The following is a 20,203-nucleotide window of genomic DNA, read 5'->3' on the forward strand; positions in this document are numbered from 1 at the left end:
AATTGGGACCCTGGCCTTGAACCAGGGTTTTAAATACCTGGGAATTACCCATGTTCCCCCTAAGAATAAACTTGGCCTTCTTGGAAAACCAAGAAGTAGTTCCTTGTGAAGAACAGTGCTAAAGACCCCCAACACTGAATATGGTGATTTTAATGAATTGCCAACAGCTGTATTTAAATATTATCTGAATATAAAAACTGCATTAGTCCAAGCCCAAGCTTGGAGCCATTCCTCAACAGCTGAACGCAAGGTTATCAAACTACTTTCTCAGTTGCATGCCTGCTCAGTCACTAAGTCATGTTTGCAACCCCATGGACTATAGCCTGCCAGGCTCCTCTATCCATGGAGTTCTCCAGGCAAGAATATTGGAGTGGATATCCATTTCCTTCTCCAGGGGATCTTCCCAAACGAGGGATTGAACCCATGTCTCCTGCATTGCAGGCGGGTTCTTTACCTCTGAGTCACCAGGAAATCCCAATGTCTTATATTTCTTAAATTCCCAAAGGGTAAGAATGACCCTGTGTTGGCCGTTCCTCTTTCCAAAGGGATATGATCGTCTGAGAACTAGTGTTTAGTGTTAATTGAAAGGGAAATCCAAGAGTTCTTCAGTCCTAGGACTAGATAATAGCAGAACTAGAGTAACAGACAGGTCTGCATATTTTCCAGTATACGCATTGTTAGCAGGAGACATCAGCATATACAAGTTTTCCTTACAAAGTAAACTAAGGCTTTCTTTGGGGGATTGTATTATTCACCCCGATTTTTTGTCACTTAATGTGAAGGATAGAGAAAGTATTACAGTTAGAGAAACTTTTGTTGCAGAGACCAAAGAAAGCAAGCAACTTACACCCTACCTCACAGATTTTATAAATTGAAAATTACTGGTTATTTGCTTAGAAGGAAGGGTACCTATGAATAACATATTGCTTCTTGAGATACAGTTGTTGAAAACTGAAGAAATGACTTCAAATAAGGGCCTTCAAGTCTTTTTTTTTTTCTTATATGTTTACACATAGCTCAGAATTTTATGTGTAACAGCAATTTTTTTGAGACTAATGGAAAACTGTTGAAAAATGTTGGGGAGAATATAAGACTTGGTATAATTTACTGTAGAGAAAAATCACAAAATGGAAAACATATTTAAACTTCTCTTTCACGGGTACATTATTTCAGATTTGAAATTCTAGAAGTCTGATCTGAATGTTGGACTCCTTGTTCTCAAACATGAACCTAAAGTAGTTGTAATCTTCAGAGTGTGGTTCCTGATATTTATGGCAAAGAGCCTTTTCATAGAATATTACAGAAACTCTTCGTAGTATGTGTTTAATAGACCAGTTTGGTTTGGCATCAGCTTGACATAAACTTTTGGTTATCCAAAGCCCTTAATTGCTTTGAAGTAAAAGCCCAGTACTGCTCTTTTTTATTAAAATCATGTTTTTTCCTGTTATTGTGGTCTATTTTGGAAGACTGAGTTGTGATTTTTGCATATGTTCTACATAATGCCTCATTAGCAAAAAATCTTGTATCATTTACAAGTAGCCTGAATGTCTGTGTTGTTTTGAACAAAAATCCATATTAAAATTTAAACAATATAAAAATGCACATTTTCTGCTTATTAAAAAGGCCGTCTTAAATTAAATGCAAAGCAGTAACCAGTGAACATATGTACATGAACATTAAAATCAGGATGATTTTACCTTTTACTGACTTTTTCAATTCCCAAAATATTTATACTGTTACCAAATGTGTAACTAGTTTATACTAAGTGTTTTTTTTTTAAGTAAATGTTAGGGTGTTTACCTTCTTAATTAAAAGTCATGTAAGTGCCATAATGTCCCACTGGAAGAAATTTAACCCATAAATATTTCAGACACTCTGACTTGTCCTCTTTCCTTTGGTTGACAGCACATTGTCAGATCTTAAAAACACAGAGACCTTTTGCAGCCGTGCCGTATACAAAGCAGCTTGGCTTTTGGGGCTCCCATCTTTCCAGCTGTGCACAGACGCAGATTACTTCCTGGCACTCAGAGGTCTTCCCCAGCATTTCATTTTGAAAAATGGCAAACCTACAGCAAAGTTGCAAGAATTAGTACCTTGAACACACATACCTTTCACCCCTTGGCATGTTTATGAATGACACAGCCTGCCCTGCATTCTGCCCACTCAGGCACAGGCCCACTCCCCTCCTTCCCTCTGTTTTCTCTCTCTCTGAGAGTTAGGTGCATATATCATGTCACCCTCTCTACGCTGCTAAGCACCTTCTATAAACAAGGACATCTTCCTACATAACCACAGGACAACTGTCACACATTCAGGACGTTTCACAATGAATGATACAACAGCATTATCTTAAATACACAGTCCATATTCAGATTTCCCCATTATCCCATTAATGGCCTTGATAGCTATTTTGTTTTTAATTACTACTTTTCTTTTGTTTTTCTTTGTTTTAATCTCATATCCAACCAAGTAGCATATATTGTAATTAATCGTCACGACTTTTACGTTTCCCTCATTCTCGAGAGGTTCGCTAGCCTTCTAGACCACTGATCATGGTTGTTTGCAGAGTGCCCGTCCATTTGGATTTGTCTGATTGCCCAGCCCCCTAACTTAGAAGGCACATCTGGCTCTCGGATGGAAGGGAACCTGGGGCTAGGGATAACCATGTAGATATCACTGATACAGAGAGGTGATCTGTCATCTTTAAAAAATATATCCAACAAGTTCCTACTGGTGTTTTGAATACCTTAGAATTTGCCTAGTGAAAAGTTATCAAGCTCAAATACTGTCTTTTATCCCCATGTTTTTTATTATGATTGTTATCTAAGATTTTTTTTGGTGATAGCTGCTTGGCATGTTTCCCAAAATTTAAACCACAGAAATTATCAAAATTAATAGTAACTAATATATTAGAGTGTACTTGATAGTGGAAGGAAAGCTAAAACTTAGGAGCATCTCAGAGGAAGGAAGCACAAGAGTGAGAAGAATTTACCTCTTATACCTGGCTCCCTCATGTAGAAACTCTGGCAGAATGCTTTACTTCTCTAAGCCTCAGTTAGCTACCCGGCTGTGAAATGAAGAGGTTGAAATGAGTAAGTGGTTCTCTGTCCTTTAAAACAACACTTGCTTTTGTCCCCAGGGACCTTGTTATTCTGAAAGATTTTTGCCTCTTAACTAAGCAGTATATATTAATTTAATCAGTTTGTTGGGTTTTCTTTCATCCAAAACCTGTATCATGCTAATCATTTCAAGATAATTGTGACATAGCCTATAATTTGCACTGATTTGCTATAATTCTCTCAAAAAGTAAAAACAATATAAGGCCTTTAGTTCACTTATACAATTCAGTTGCCAGTAAGTCTACATTTCTCACTGGGCTTTTTGATATAGTGAATATAATTCTCAAATTCTCATTACTGGTCAGAATCCACAATCTTGACCTTCAAAATGGCCACTTAAGAAGATGAGCCAGGATTTGAGTTCTTCCTGTCCCCAACCAGTCTTTGGAAGTGCTCCCTCTATTTTCAGAAGAGTATGATTATATCCATGTAGAAAGGCCTATATAACTGTCCCCTCCCATTCCCTGTGGGTGTTTGAGAATAAGAAAATATTGAGTTCTTATTTATGTTTTGACCCAATACCCCAAGAAAGATGCAATCCACAGGCAAATAAGCATACACATACAGACTTTTTCCTTTATGTATCTAAAATGAGGGAGCATTATTTTCATCCATGAACTAAACTTGCAGTTTTGAGCGAAGTCATGTCCTTTCAAATAGACTTTGCTCAACTCTTTTACTGGAGCTTATTTCGTCTAATTTTCTAGTAATTTCCTGTAATTCTATTCAGGAGTGATACTCTATTGTTACCTGTGTCTCCTGCCAATGCAGGAGACAGTTCAGTTCAGTTCAGTCACTCAGTCGTGTCCAACTCTTTGCGACCCTATGAGACTGCAGCACACCAGGCTTTCCTGTTCATCACCAACTGTCGGAGCTTACTCAAACTCATGTCCATCGAGTCAGTGATGCCATCCAACCATCTCATCCTCTGTCGTCCCCTTCTCCTGCCTTTAGTATTTCCCAGCAGGGTCTTTTCCAATGAGTCAGTTCTTTGCATCAGGTAACCAAAGTATTGGAGCTTCAGCTTCAGCACCAGTCCTTCTAATGAATATTCAGGACGGATTTCCTTTAGGATTGACTGGGTTGATCTCCTTGCAATCCAAGGGACTCTCAAGAGTCTTCTCCAGCACCACAGTTCCAAAGCATCAGTTCTTCGGTGCTAAGCTTTCTTTATTGTCCAACTCTCACATCCATACATGACTACTGGAAAAGCCATAGCTTTGACTAGACAGACCTTTGCTGGCAAAATACTTTCTCTGCTTTTTAATATGCTGTCTAGGTTTGTCATAGCTTTTCTTCCAAGGAGTAAACATCTTTGAATTTCTTGGCTGTGATTTTGGAGCCCAGGAAAATAAAGTCTGTCACTGTTTCCATTGTTTGCCCTTCTGTTTGCCATGAAGTGATGGGACTGGATACCATGATCTTAGTTTTTTGAATGTTGATTTTTAAGTCAGCCTTTTTGCTCTCCTCTTTCACTTTCATTAAGAGGCTCTTCAGTTCCTCTTCACTTTCTGCCATAAGGGTGGTGTCATCTGCATATCTGAGGTTATTGATATTTCTCCCGGCAATCTTGATTCCAGCTTGTGCTTCATCCAGCCCAGCATTTCTCATGATGTACTCTGCATATAAGTTAAATAAGCAGGGTGACAATATACAGGCTTGATGTACTCCTTTAGCAATTTGGAACCAGTCCGTTGTTCCATGACTGGTTTTAACTGTTGCTTCCTGACCTGCATACAAATTTCTCAGGAGGTAGGTTTGGTGGTTTGGTATTCCCATCTCTTTAAGAACTTTCCACACTTTGTTTTGATCCACACAGTCAAAGGCTTTAGCATAGTCAATGAAGCAGAAGTAGATTTTTTTTTGGAATTCTCTTGCTTTTTCAGAGGATGTTGGCTATTTGATCTCTGGTTCCTCTGCCTTTTCTAAATCCAGTTTGAAGATCTGGAAGTTCTCGATTCATGTACTGTTGAAGCCTAGCTTGGAGAATTTTGAGCATTACTTTGCTAGCATGTGAGATGAGTACAATTGTGCGGTAGTCTAAACATGCTTTGGCATTGCCGTTCTTTGGGATTGGAATGAAAACTGACCCTTTCCAGTCCTGTGGCCACTGCTGTTTTCCAAATCCACAGTTTTCCAAATCTGCTGGCATATTGAGTGCAGCACTTTCACAGCATCATCTTTTAGGATTTGAAATAGCTCAGCTGGAATTCCATCACCTCTACTAGCTTTGTTCATAGTGATGCATCCTTAACTTTGAACTCCAGGATTTCTGGCTCTAGGTTAGTGATCACACCATTTTTGTTATCTGGATCATAAAGATCTTTTTTGTATAGTTCTTCTGTGTATTCTTGCACCTCTTCTTAATACCTTCTGCTTCTGTTAGGTGCTTACCCCTTTTCTGTCCTTTATTGACAGGAGACAGACATGAATTCTTGGTTCGGGGAGATCCCCTGGAGAAGGGCCTGGCAACCCACTGCAGTATTCATTCCTGGAGAATTCCATCGACAGAGGAGCCTGGCAGGCTACAGTCAGTGGGTCACACAGAGTCGGACACAACTGAAGTGACTTAGCACACATGTGTCTCCCTAATAAGAGCTAGGAATGACCTGTATGCTTAGAGACTGTCTGCCACTCTTTAAAAAAAAAAAAAAAACTGGAGTTTTTCTTTATTCTAAGATTATTTTCAATCTTATCCTCCAAATTTAGTCAGCCTAAAACTATTACTCAGAAAGAACCTCTTCATTCTACCTCATAAATATCTTACCTAACAACTTTCCAGAATTTCATAGCCTACCTTTTGTATTCTAAAACCTTCCCTTCTAAATGGTGCTCAATGGTGCTAAAAATGGTATTATAACATTTTTGCATCAAATAATCAAGAAGCTTTTTTTTAGCATTCATGATCCCTACTGTAGCCAAGAAAGAACTGTTGACGGATGTGAAGGCGGGGAGCAACTATGTGCCTCGGAAGTGAAGTATTAGAAACTTTCATTGGGAGCAAAGATTTGGACTTCTTAAGCTTTCAAATTAGACTATACATTACATAGCACCACTGAAAGTTTTTTCTTCTCCAGTATATTTGAGGTTTTAAGTTTCTGGATTTATTATGGCACCCAGTAGCAGAGCTGGAGTCAAGTGTTTTCAAGGCTTCCATTAGAAATTCCTCTTCCAGAGTTTATTGCTTGACTGTTTCAAATTATATGAGAGAAACTTGGCACATAGGTTTGAGAGCTGGATTACTTTTTTCAACATAAAATCTAATTTACTTTAGTTTGTTTTTAATCTTAGAGATGGGCCAACAGCTCTTCTCATAGTTTTAAAAGATTTGATCATAATTCTAAATAATATGTCTGCAAAAAAAAAAGAAAAGAAACCACATTTTCCAACTTAATTTTTTTATAGTTTTTTTTTTTCAAAATCCTTGTTGAAAAATATGAGAAATTTATTCTCACAAAGCACCTAATTAGTGTGCTTGATATCCATTTGCAGCTCATTTCACCATGTATAATGCAGCATGTATGAATTGGTGCATGACCATCTGAGTTCATCTGAATGTGTTTGCTATGCATTGTTCTTTCTGTTCAAATGTCATCATCCTGAAGACTTGATGTTCCCTTCATAGTGCATAGAACAGGGCAGGAACATATTATGTGGTGATCACTTAAAATATTGTTCATAAAATTAGCCCTGTCTGTCTCTGCTCTTCAGAGGAAACCAACCTGAGGCCTTCCTCTGCAAGCAGAGGTCAGGACCAGCCACTTAGCAAGGACTCTAGCTCCCTCTTGCCTTCAAGTATCCTTCTCACATTCCTTTCCATGACACCTCCTTCCCTTTTTCCTCTCTCACATACACCGCATTCTTTTACTGTACTCCATCTGTGTAAAAATGTTGATTGGCAGGTCTGAGGTGGTTTTTCGTTGTGCACCTTTCTGAAGACCGGGCCACATTCATCACAGTGTTGCTTTTAACTTTCATGCACTTTATATCATCGACTCTTCACTCTCAGCTTAACAGCAAGTTATATTTCCTTTTCACTGTCACCGTCAGAAACACCCCATCATAATGATAACCATTATCTGTCATGCTTAGTCACTCAGTTGTGTCCAACTCTCTGCGACCCCACTGACTGTAGACCGCCAGACCCCCCTGTCCATGGAATTTTGCAGGCAAGAATACTAGAGCGAGTTACCGTTTCCTATTCCAAGGGATCTTGCAGACCCAGGGATCAAACCTGGGTCTCTTGAGCCTCCTGCATTGGGAGGTGGATTTTTTTACCTGAGAAGCCCCAGCCATTACGTATAGAGCCCCTAAAACTTTAGAATAATTATTAAAGACTTCCAGGTACTGTGTTGTTTCAGAATAGGTGTACTCTGTAATGAACTGATTTTTTATTTAAAGTACCACATTGTTATCATTGTTTTCTAAATATATTTCTGTTGTATTTGTGCCTACTCATTGGGCATCATTAGTATAAAACATCAAATCACCTTTCTTGGCAATGTTATGAAAAGTTTAAACTCCGAGGACTTTAGGAAATATTCAAGAAAGCATCTACCAGTTAGACCACTGAAAGTTTGTCTAAGATACTTATTGGCCTTTGTCTGACAAAATTCAAAATTAAAACCTGCTGTTTATATGACCCTATGAGGCTGAATGGGTTGTTGGGGCTTAATTTTTTGTCCGTGTCATCACATACTAGTTGTTATTCATACATATCTCACATATATCTAATCTTGAAAATATTAACATGCTTAAAAACAAGAAAAATAAGAGATGAATTACAGCTGAAAATGTAAGTAGAGATTGAAATTATTTGAACAATATTCTGTCCTTCTGTAATAGTAAATGTCACTCACTGTTGAGCAGTCAAACCAAATAATTCTGGAGAAAACATAAGTTAATTTCAACTTTTAAATATGACAAAATGTGAATATTTTCTATCGACCTAGTCAAAAAATATTTTCCCTTCATATTATTATTATTTTTTTAGTAAGTAAAAATAATACTGAGGGGAATATTGGTGAGTGTACTGTTGAATGTGTGCTCAGAACTACTAGATAACATGTTTTAGACACATAATTATTTTAACATTGTGTTAAGACTGTACCTTGGGCAAGATCCAGGTTCTTGGACTTGTTTATCTTCTGTGCGAGGACAACTAACTGTCCGATGCCAAAATACAATGAACTTTCAAATATCAAAGAGGAAAATTAAGTATTTCAAGTCCTCAGCTGGTTTACAGATGTGTGAGCTTTGTAGTCCATTTTCTGGTTCCAGTAGGGCGTTGTGACAATTTTTCCAATATGTGTATACTAGATAAGTTTTGGAAGTAAAATTACTTACTTTAAATACTGAAATATTTTCTGAACTTAAGATTTTTGTGTTTATTTTTCTTAGAAAATGAAGTCTAAAACCAAGCCTCACAATTTTTAAAATACTTTTGAATGTAAAACATATTAAATTAAGGAACCTTCTTTCTCTGTCAGGAAAATAAATGCCTTTTGAAAACAGGTATTCATTTAGATCTATGATTAACCTTTAACAAGATCTTCCTGTTAAATTCTACGTTTGCTTTAATCTCAGTAGGAAAAATACAAACTAGTATTGCAGCATATAGAGTTTCTATGTACCCTGTGGACGTTAAATGATCTCTTACAGCCACAGGCACATCTGCAACGTATTTAAATGCCAGCTTTGGGCATTATTAGTATAAAATGCTAAGTCACTTTTTTTTTGGAAATATTTTGAAAAGTCTGAACTCCAGGAGGAAACGCCAATAAATGATAATCTTATGATACCATTTGTTTCGAGGGAGTTGTGGAAAGATGAGTAGCTGTATGGCATATTTTTCATTTAGAGAAAAATAATATGATGGTCCTCCTTAAAATAAGTCTGAAGTTTGGTGGCAGAATGACGGCTTTGCTAAAGACTGATGTACTTTTGCACATCTTTCAGGACGGTATAAAGTGATACTATGTAGAAGTGACAAAATCAAATTTGGGGCTCCCTTCAAACTCTGAGAGTCTATGTATTTATGAAAGTTTAAGAATGATTATTGGTTGGTTTTAAACAGTAAGTCTATCCTGAGTGTATAATAAACTAGAAACCTCAATGACTAATATGCATGTGTGTAAATTTTTTTCTATGTAACAGTCAATGAAAAATTATAGTCTCACCACAGATTTTTTTTCCTTTTGTTTTGCATTTTTAATTCTGTGTCTGTCTTTTTCTTAAATATATCATTGAAGGTCAAACATTCGAGACAACGTAGAAATGATTAAGCTTCATAAGCAACTAGTGGAGAAAAGCAATGCCCTTTCAGTAATGGAAGGAAAATTTATTCAGCTTCAAGAGGTACTGTAATAAATTATTTTATTAGGGTGATACATAGATACAGAGGTTCAAAAATAGTGTTCAAACTTTTTTTAAAGTAGAATGGTCATAACACTGAAAAGTAATTTTTATTCTTTTTATTCTCAAGTGTGTATTATTTCCCTTCTGATATGGTTAGTTATTTATAACTTAATTAACTAAAGAAATAACTGCTCGGACTCTTTATGAATACCTGTGTCATCTTAAAATAATAAACATATTTATCATAAATCATCTCATGTCAAGAAAATTTATTCTTCACTCCTTTTATCTGAAATCATATGGGCATATAGTAATGAAGGTTTAGATGTATTTGTATATATCTTCAGTTCCACGCTTTTATGAAGTATCTAAGATAGGTCAGTGCTTAGAATAGGTTAATAACCAAGTTTTGTTCAATCTATTTTGATATGTGGTGTTTTGTTTTTTTACTACTAGTTTCAGAAAATATTTGAATACCCATCACGTCACCTGTCAGTGTATTTGTTTTAAACCCTCACCGTTCAGGTTGACATTACGTGGTACTCTTGTCCCCATGGTTGTTTTCACAAGGACTGTGGCCCCACAGAAATGTGCCCTCAGAGCATTCCTGTTTATTGGCACTGCATAATTAATATAGTTTCTGGAATTAATGAACTCCAGAGCATTCCAGATGAGCAGAATTCATGTTAAGCAATATGACTTTCTTTGAAGTCTGAAACAAGGAAAGCAGTAAATTGATACTAAGCATAGGGTCATCTGAAGCCTAAATTCACTGTTGAATTAAATAAAATACTTTCAACCATACTCTGGATAGTGTTTTCCATCCTGCAGTAACCTCTTGAAATGTCATGTAATACATTGCCTTCCATATAAATATGAGCGTGGATGAAAGAGAAATTAATTAGAGAGTGGCATCGATAGTACTATCAGTAGCTAGATGGAAGAAGGAGGTTTAAAATACATGTAGTTGAAAGCCATCTCTAAAGGAGAAATTAAGAAAGGAATTAAAGAGTGATTCTGCATTCGTTTATCACTTTGACTGTTTCAATTTCCATTTCACAGTGACTCCAGCTATTTGTAGGTATTTGTTTAATACCATGAGTAGCAAGTATCTTTGATAACACAGATACCTCTTTTGGGATTGACGTTGGGTAGAGATTTGAGAGGTTCAGACCAACAGCTTCACTGAGGTAGCCCAAAGAAAGCTAGTGAAAGATAGTATTCTATAGTAATACCAAGATTAACAAAAATTAGACTCAAGGATCTCAATATCCATGTTTCTTTTAAACAATTGAAGAACTTCAGTAGGACTTTAATGATTTAAATTAGCAGAGGAGGCATTACATGTTATGGTCATATAGACTCTGTGAAAAGACTTCAGTGTAATCACCTTTTTTATTTCTAAAAGAAGTATGTGGCATTTAAGTATGTAAAACTGAATTTAAAACATATTCATAAGTAGATCAATTTTTGAAATTAAGACTTCAGTATCTATTTTATGAAATTGAAATTCATAATTGTATTAAAATTAGAAGCTAACCTTCCAAAGCTGTTTATATGGTGTGGCAACAAATATTTTCAGTTTGACTATTTGTGATCAGAATTTATTTTTAACCCATGCAACAGCATTTTTTAGACAGCATTTCCAACCACTGCACCCAGAGCAAAATGAAAAAAAAAAATTATCTGCTGAAACTAACGTACTCACTGGTCACTGTCAACAAGTTAAAAAACTAGGGAAAAATAAAGGACAAAAACAGACTGCATTGTGTGACTGTGCTAAAATATTTTCTTCCTCATGAAACCCTTTGGCCAAGACTACCTTGTATGGAGACATTATACATTGTATAATAGCATGTTAATACAGTAGCACATATACAATGTTGGTAAGATAAAGAATAAACTGTGTAACATGAACTTCTGGAGTAAATTCATTTTTTGGAATGGTAATCATTCATTCAAAGCAGAATCCAAAAATAGTTTTGAAAGGATTTTCTTTTTGTTTTTTAGAAGCAAAAAACTCTCCGGATCAGCCATGATGCCTTAATGGCAAATGGAGACGAGCTAAATCTGCAACTTAAAGAACAACGTTTAAAATGCTGCAGTCTTGAGAAACAGTTACGTTCCATGACATTTTCTGAAAGAAGAATAGAAGAGGTAAGCTCCTAAAATGTTTAGCCATTCAGTTGCATTAAAACTTATCTGTAACTGTTTCGAAAAAGTAAAATAGAGACATTTTAAATATATATTGCCTTCAGAATCCTAAACTACATCCATGGCACTTTGAGCACACCCAGTAATATGTGCATGGCAAATCAGTAGTTAACAGTACTTTAAAAATGTGCTGAGATCCACTGTGTATCTAAAGGATTAAGGATCCTTGAGGAAAGGAAAACCATGGCTTTTTTTTAACCATGACATTTTTAAACGGATACCAGATTACCTGAGGAACTTAACTTTCTCAGTCTTAACAGTTTATTAGTCATTTGAGATGTCAGAACAATTATAGCAATATATCTGTCTCTAAGGAGGAGAATGTTCTGCCGTACAATGTCAGCAATTTTGAGAAATTATTTTTTTTCTGAGAAGTTGTTTGAAAACTCATCTTCCTATTCATGTTGCTTCTCATGTTTCCCAGCTAGCACAATCTTCTGTAGTCTGTTAACCTTGTCCTTAAAGAGAATGGAAATGAAATAAGATGCCTACTTTCTCTTGTCATCTTGGAAAAGTCTTTTACAGTGTCTCATACTGGCATCAAAAGAGACTTTTGAGAAGGGAATGAATTTTAAGAGTACTCTGATCCATGGGAAAAGGTTGTAACAATAAAATACAATGGTGAATTAAACTGAAATACTAGAAATAAATTCAGAAAGCTACATTTTAGTCATCAATATATAATTATTGGCCTGCATTTATTTCTAAAAATATTAATTCATTTATACATTGGGATAAAGCAAGGTATACAGTTTAATTAGTTCAGTCATTTGAAAGATGTTTCTTTGTAAATTCCAGGTAACATGAGAAATTGCGCGTTCACAGTAAATAGTGATTGACACAATTTGTTTGAACCACAAACCAAAAGAAAGCTTAATTCTTTAATTTTGGGAGGGGGGAATTGGAAATTAATACAAAATGAATATAATGATGAAATCCATCAGGGAGGAAAGTAAAAAAATACTGTTTCCCTAAACCTAATAGAAGCTTTTAACACATTCTTTATTGAGTTTTGGCACATGTTGCCATAAAGCCGTGCATACGTTCTTACTAAATTAAAACAGAAATATTAATTTCATGTTTACTTAACAACTTGAAAAAAACCGATGCTAAATTAGATACAGACAATATACGTGGCCTAGTTCACGGCTGCAATGTAGAAATCAAGACTGAAACATGTTTGTCTCCTCGTTTTTGTTTTTGTTTTTTTAATCCGTAGGTGGTTTTATGTACTTAAGGTGTAATTTTCTTTTCTTCAGTTGCAGGATAGAATTAGTGATTTAGAAAAGGAACGGGAACTTTTAAAGGAAAACTATGATAAACTTTATAACAGGTAAATAATAATTCCATGTGTTCTTTCCTTCTCTTGTTTGAGATCTTTTCTATCAAAACACTGAATGTCAGAAAACCTAATATTGATGAAAGAATTAGCCACAGCTGATTGCAAGAAATCTATACATGTAACAAAAGAAAAATAAGCTTTTTTTAAGGGATTGGTAGTAAATTCTTTAACCTGAACAGCAGTCTGTTACTAAGAAAACCATATCACTTTGTTGTCAGTAACAACTGCTATCATTTCTTGAATACAGACTGCAAGCTTGCAGGCACTGTGATAAATACTCTGCTTATGCATTGTTATAAATTCCTTATAACAACTTGGAAATGTAGGTATTATTAATGCCCGCTTTGGAGAAATTGAAAATAAATTAGAATTGAGTAAATTTACCTGAGTTCTTAAAGCTATGAAGTAATAGAGATCATATTTGAACCTCTCTTGGTCTCTCCAAGACCCTGTTTGTTCTGCTGGGCTACCCAGCCTATTAGCTGAGCCTAATTCCATTGATGGGAAGCAAAGGTGTTAGTTTTTTTCTGGTTCTGAAAAAGAGAACCATAGCATCTTTATCCTAAGATGTATTTTAGAGAGCTGCTTTCCTTTTTTTTAAAATCTGCTTCATAATTATGGTATTTTAAAAATTAATCCTTTCTAGTAATGTTAGAAACAAATTTCTGCTCCACAGCTCTGTTTAGTTAAGTAATACACATATGTGTGTACTTATAAGTCTTTTCAGTGTATGATACCAATAAGTGGTAATACAGATTTACATATAAGTAAATTTTATATATATTGACATATATATTTATGTTACAGCTGATATTCAACAGTTGCTTCTAATTAGTCATATTCTGAAACATCAGAAAATAGCTATCTGATCTACAGATATAGCTTTAACTTTTTAACTGGGTTTTGTTTGATATGTTTTGTAAGCTAAATTTACATCTTACAAATTAAACAAGTAGTAAGGAGAGGCTTTTATTTTGGTTTACTTTGAGAAGACACCTAAATTAATGTTACGCGTCATTGTGGAGTATCACCTACATTGCTTATCCTAGTGTTAATTATCTTTGCATAGTTACTCATTATATTAAAGGTTACCAGTAGTGGGTTCAAACATCAAAGTAACATCTTGGGCTCTCCGGCAAGGACAGACTGGCTAAAAATCTTTATGTGTAATTTACCTTGGACCCCCTTCCAGATCATGTGGCCCTAGTGCTTTGTTCTGGTCCTCACTCTCATCAGCCCTGATTAATTTTATGTAAAGCATTTATTATCCTATTTTATCTGTCTCTGTAGAATAATGCATAATATGCCTGTTTGGTAGTTGTATGTTTGAAATCTTAAAATTTCATTGTATAGATCACACAATCACCATATTATATAGCAGAGAAAATAATGTTATCCCCCTATCTTATAAATGGGGGAATTAAGACTTAAGAAAAATTACAAAACCTGTACAGAGTCAGTTTCAGCATTGCTGAAACCCCAGTACAAGACTAGAATCCATTTCTTTTGAATCTGAAACTTGATTTTTTTTTCCCCCTATGTCTATCTCTCTAATTTTAATTGCAGTGGAAAATTATATGTGCAAAAGGGAAACATTCATGGAATAATAGAACTCATACATTTTGAAATTTTTATTAATTTATAAATATTTATCTTAACATCTTATAATTTCAAGTAATTTAACATGGTCTTAATACATGAGTATAAGTGCCATTTGGTCATTACTTTTACATTTTCTACTCCCCTTCAATGTGAGAATTTACTGAATATACTTTCTTATAATAAAAAGCATTAAACTTTGTTGGGAATAATGCATGAATGAATTTTAAGAAAGGCATGTTTTTCTCAGAGTTTATCATCATGAAATTTATCTTTCCATATTAGAAGGTGATCTGAGAGTGTAAAACTGACTTTGAAGGGTTTTATTTTAATGTTTTGTGCTTGAGCAACCTTTTTTTCCCTGTCACATTAAAAACAGACTTCATTATGCTGCTTACACTTGAATTTTGTGTGAAGTGTGTAGAAGTAAATGGGTATAATGAGTGTCAAAACATTTGTGTCAAAAACAAAGTCACTTAGGGACAAAATCCAGCAAGCACACATGATAGTAAATAGAACTATAAAATTCTCTAATACGGTTTTTTAAATACATAATGTGTTTTCAGAAGCATAGTTGAAAAAACTACAAAAATCAACATCCTCCCCAGGATTCTTTACAGCTCTTGGATTTCATGGCAGTGTTATTCATCATTGCCAATAAGTAAGGCTCATCACAAACTACATATATTCCCTTTTTGGTTAGTCATAGTGATAGCATGTTTTTAAGAGGAGAGCATTTGTTTGTTATTCAGAATTGGCTGGTTTTCAGTAGAAAAATGTGATGTGCAGATTGCATTCTCATCTTCCTTTTCAAATGGTATTTTGAATGTGTTTATTACTTGACATATGACATATTAGGGAATCATCTGGTAAGGTAAAATCTTCATGCTAGTATTTGGTATGAGCCATTTTTAATATAACATTTTTGATACTTTGCCAAGCAATGAGTATAACTTTAAGAAATGTTCATTAAAAATATTCAAAATAAAATTTTTTGCAATTAAATCTTTTAATTTGGTCAGAGAGAAAAGCTATACTATAATATAGTAAAGCTGTGTCCCATTTTTGAAGTTAGTATATAGTTTTAGGTTAATGCAGCTGATGAATGCAACAGTCCCTCAACTATTATGTGTATCAGTAACCTGAAAACAGTAAAATGGAGGTTTCACCCACCCTATGAAACCTCCCCACCTCCCCACCTGCCCTTGGCCCTCACCCCCAACACCATTCAATTCAGATTCAGCCAATTTGAGTTTTGAATCCAGAGACTCTTAAAGGTGATTTTAAGGTATTAACTCCTGAGAGACACTAATCCAATGCATATTTAAAAGAAGAGTTGGTCCAGTTTATGAAGATGATATTAACCATTTTAAGAATTGAATGATTCAAGTTTTTACAACGTGATAGTCATCTAATATCCAAAATTTAAGGGCGCACTGCTGACCATCCATAGACTCTGTGTTCTAGTTCTGTAAATCAAACACCTGACCCCCTATAATCTTCTAAGAAACATGAATGCTCATATGATCCTAAATGAGCACTTTGTGCTTCCCAGAAATCAAACTGGGTACATTGGGGCAGTCATTTTTCCTTTAGTAAGTGAAATTTCCCCATGTTAATATGCATTTAATTTCCACTAGGCCTAACAGAGGTGCCTATGGATTTCCTTATGGAGGATTAGAGCTTATTCTTCCCTGTCCCTCACATTAGGATGCCCTTGAACATTGGAACAAAAGGAATTCCTTCCGTAAGAAAAAAGACTTTAGGGTAGAGGTGAATTCTTCAGCTCTTTTTTTTTTTAATCTTACCATGTTGCTGATCAAGGGTGTGTGCTTACAGTATGCTGACCCATGACTGCCAGTGGACATGCCAGTGACCACAGGAACCAATGGGCATTCCATTGCAGATGGATACTTTATCACTCCAGCAATGTAATGTAACAATGAAATGTGCACAGAGACCAACTGTGATCCCTTCCTCAGTTGTCACTGTAGGCAATGTACAAAAACATTTTCATGAATAAAGGGTTCTCAAAGACTGTTCACATATGCAGATTTAATCATGTACACAGCCTCTACAAAGAAAATGGAGCCAGATGTGGTTTACCATTTATAGTTACACAGATGGCTCCAAGCATAGAGGAATACAGTAAATTCAAAAGGAATTCCTCATGAAACTCCAGTGGAATGTAATCCTAAATTTAGAGGGAAGATAGCAGTGGACTAAATTCAGAGTGACTTATGCTGATTTACACTAGTATTTTGTGGGTTTGGAAAAACCAGGCTGCTAAATTGTTCTTAATTTAAACACATACAGCTTCTGATGTTTCTGCCAGATTAACTGTTGGTGATCTTTTTGCTGGTACTAATGCTATTGGAACACTACTGTTTCTAATTTTTAGCGGCTGATATAATGTATGGTTGTGCCTATTTCATCATGCTAATTTTTTTTTCCGGGTAGTACATGTTTTTAATAATATAAAACACACATGCATACACAACACATACACTCACATATATGCATATATGTGTATGTGTTTGGTATACATAATTTGACCAGATATGGAAATATATTTGTTCTTTATAAAAAAATGAAAATGTAAGGGGATATTCTTTACTTCAGTATTTAAAGTACATATTTGGATTTCATTTAAACCTAGGTGACTCTACCTTTGATAAAATTAACATAAAACATTGATATATCAGATCCATGTATTTTTTTAAGGTTCCATATGTGAAATGAGAACACTGATAAAAGAAACAGATGTCATATTTAGAGAAACTCCTAGAATTCCATATATTTTTAAGGTCATGTTATTTTAAATGCAGTAAAAACATTCAGACTATAACATAAATACACAGTTTTTTGTTCTTTTGAAAGACATGCCTCCCAGAAAAGTATCTCTTTTGGAATAAAACCTCAGACTAGCTGGGGGCAACATTTACGGCAATTTTCAGTAACAAGTTTCGGCAATTTTCAGTAACAAGTTTCTTTTCCATTTACTTTATCATCAGTTCAAAACCAGATTTAGTAAATTTCTGCTTCCTTTACTGGGTTTAAAAATAAGTAGAAGGGTCAAACCTGCTGATAATTATTCAGTCATATCAAGCTTCACAGATAATAGTTTTCTGCTGAAATACAGATCAAGATCAGTTTTTCCAAAACCTGGTTATCACCTGGGGAACTTTATAAAACTGTGAATTCCAGGGCCCCAGGATCTGCATTTTTAACCTAGCACCAGTGTTTTAGGCCAACATTTGGAAACCAGTGACCTAAATAAATATTTACTATATACCTTCTGCATACCACTTGGTTATTTTGCAGCTGATTCTTCCAATGTCTCCTGTGTCTGATCATTAGTAGATTTTCATGATAGTTTAAACTGCTCCTTTTATTAATGAATAATAATTCTATCTGTAACATAATTATCAAGGTGCTCTCATTGGGTTTTCACCCCAATCATGTGTAACAATGTAAAACTGGTTGTTCTTAGCCTGCTGCTGTCTGCTTGCTTTTTAGGACAAAAACTGTATGATCACTGCTGTTTAATATCAGAATTGCCATCATTTTGTGGCCAGTATTTTCTGGATATGTTTTTGTCACCGACTCTCTAAAAGCTCAAGCTCTAGAATTAACGATCAGGTGGAGAGTCCCTTTTCTGTGTATTAAGAGGGTGCATTCGTGGGAGAGGACGGTTTTGTCTGAGGTCTGCTGCTGAGGTTTGGAGTTGTGGATTCCTTTGGACTATGTACAGTATCTGAATTCCTTTAGTAGCCCCACAAAAGCTGCACGCTGCCAACTTTTCTGACTCTAGAGCTCTAAATTAAGGCCAGTTCCTTTGCTCATCCCACAAACCCTTTCATGTTCCCTAACCGCAGCCTGAGAAAGGCGCCTTGGTTTCAACAGCAGCAGACCAGCATATGTTTACTTAATTCCTAAGACATGATGACAGTGGTCTCTGTGCCACTAAAAGCTTTTCTCTTTATTATTTTCGGTTGAAGCTGATTTCCAAGCTTTCCCTCTTGTCACGTGTGTCTTGCAGTGCCTTCAGTGCTGCCCACGAAGAGCAATGGAAGTTAAAGGAACAGCAGCTGAAAGTACAGATTGCTCAACTCGAGACAGCCCTAAAATCCGATTTAGCAGACAAAACTGAAATCCTTGACAGATTAAAAACTGAAAGAGGTACATGTGAAATGACTACTGACTTACTCATTTCGGACATGCATGTTATTCATCGTTATTCACTGACTTGATAAGTACTCATTATGGTGCTGTTGCTTTGCCAGGCACCTTGCTGCTTACTGGGGACACAGCCTGTATGAACAGTCATCCGCTTTTATGAGTTTAGCGATTGCTGAAAATTTCCCTTTACTCAGCTTAGCACACGTGCCAAACAAATTAGTTTTACTCAGAGTTACTCTTGTTCAGGTTGTCTTTAGTTTGTTTAATTTTCCTAAATTTATTCAAGTCAACAAGCGTTGATTGAGCACCAGTTTGTGCTAGGCACTATTCTAAGTTCCAGGGATACAGCAAGGAATAAAACAAAGACCTAGTCCTCATGCAGCATAAATTTGAGAGAGAGAAACTGATGGTAATCAAATAAATATGCAATACATCAGGTGGTGGCAAGTGCACACGGGGGAAGAAATGGCTGTGGAAGACAGCCGAGAAGGGCGGAAGTCTCTCTTGGCTGTTTTTGATCTGGCAGACAGGGAAGACCTCTCTAATAGTGAAATGTCGAATTCTACTCTGTGACAGAGAACTTAAATACAGAAGCCTTGTCAAGATGTCCCTGCTAAAATAATAATCATTAATAAGTTACACTTTATGAGTCCCAGATCTCACCCTTCTTGTCTCATAGAAGTAAAATAATTTATAACTAAAGTAGATGTCTACTCTACTGTCTTATACACACATATACTCACAAATGCACAACCAGGAAAATGAATTGTTTGCTCCAAGTGTTGTATGTATTTGCTCATCTGCTAGATAAACCCACTGATGTGCTATTAAGGTTACTCCTTTTGAACATTTGCAATTCAGTTGCATGAGAACATTTAAATGTTTAATACGGACTCAGTTACAAAAAAAACAATTATATATCTAGGCAGTATTCACTATATTGATTTAGATCACACTGCCATATTTTGTTAACTCTAAGAAAGATTTTTTTTCCCATTTTAATCTCTGAATTTGGGAAGCATCTTTTTAGCATCACTAAAAAGGTGATAACATTTTTTTAAATTATGGTCTGATTTTTTTTTTTTTTAGCATTTTAATAAGTCTGAAATTAGAGCACATCTTATAATCAATGGGGCCTTAATCTCCATGAAATATATATGCAGTACTTATATTTACCAAGTGGTTAAGTTTGATGGCAGATGGTTTCTGAATTTTTTTCTAGAAGATTGTGAGTAGAATAAAATGGTGACATGATTTCTGACTGGGTGGATATTTTAAAGTTTCTACGTCAAAGATATATAGTTCCTGATTTTAGTGTGTAGCATTTTATACCTAACAGAGTGCTTTGTTTAGTAGTTGCTCAATAAAGTCTTCCACCAAAGTAGAAGTT

The 20,203-nt window shown here is 35.4% G+C and overlaps 1 protein-coding gene across 3 annotated transcripts in view; it reads left to right on the forward strand.

Annotated features, from left to right (window-relative positions):
- The window catches only part of RPGRIP1L (RPGRIP1 like), a 96,331-nt gene that overhangs the window by 14,512 nt on the left and 61,616 nt on the right, over positions 1-20,203 (forward strand). For all 3 annotated transcript variants that reach the window (XM_020873080.2, XM_020873082.2, XM_070451296.1), the window contains exons 7-10: positions 9,371-9,476; positions 11,487-11,633; positions 12,950-13,023; positions 18,674-18,813. In XM_020873080.2, coding sequence (XP_020728739.2) covers positions 9,371-9,476; positions 11,487-11,633; positions 12,950-13,023; positions 18,674-18,813 — 467 coding nt within the window. The remainder of the gene's footprint in view (positions 1-9,370; positions 9,477-11,486; positions 11,634-12,949; positions 13,024-18,673; positions 18,814-20,203) is intronic.

The sequence above is a fragment of the Odocoileus virginianus genome, chromosome 20 (assembly GCF_023699985.2).
Source record: "Odocoileus virginianus isolate 20LAN1187 ecotype Illinois chromosome 20, Ovbor_1.2, whole genome shotgun sequence".
Classification (NCBI taxonomy): domain Eukaryota; kingdom Metazoa; phylum Chordata; class Mammalia; order Artiodactyla; family Cervidae; genus Odocoileus; species Odocoileus virginianus.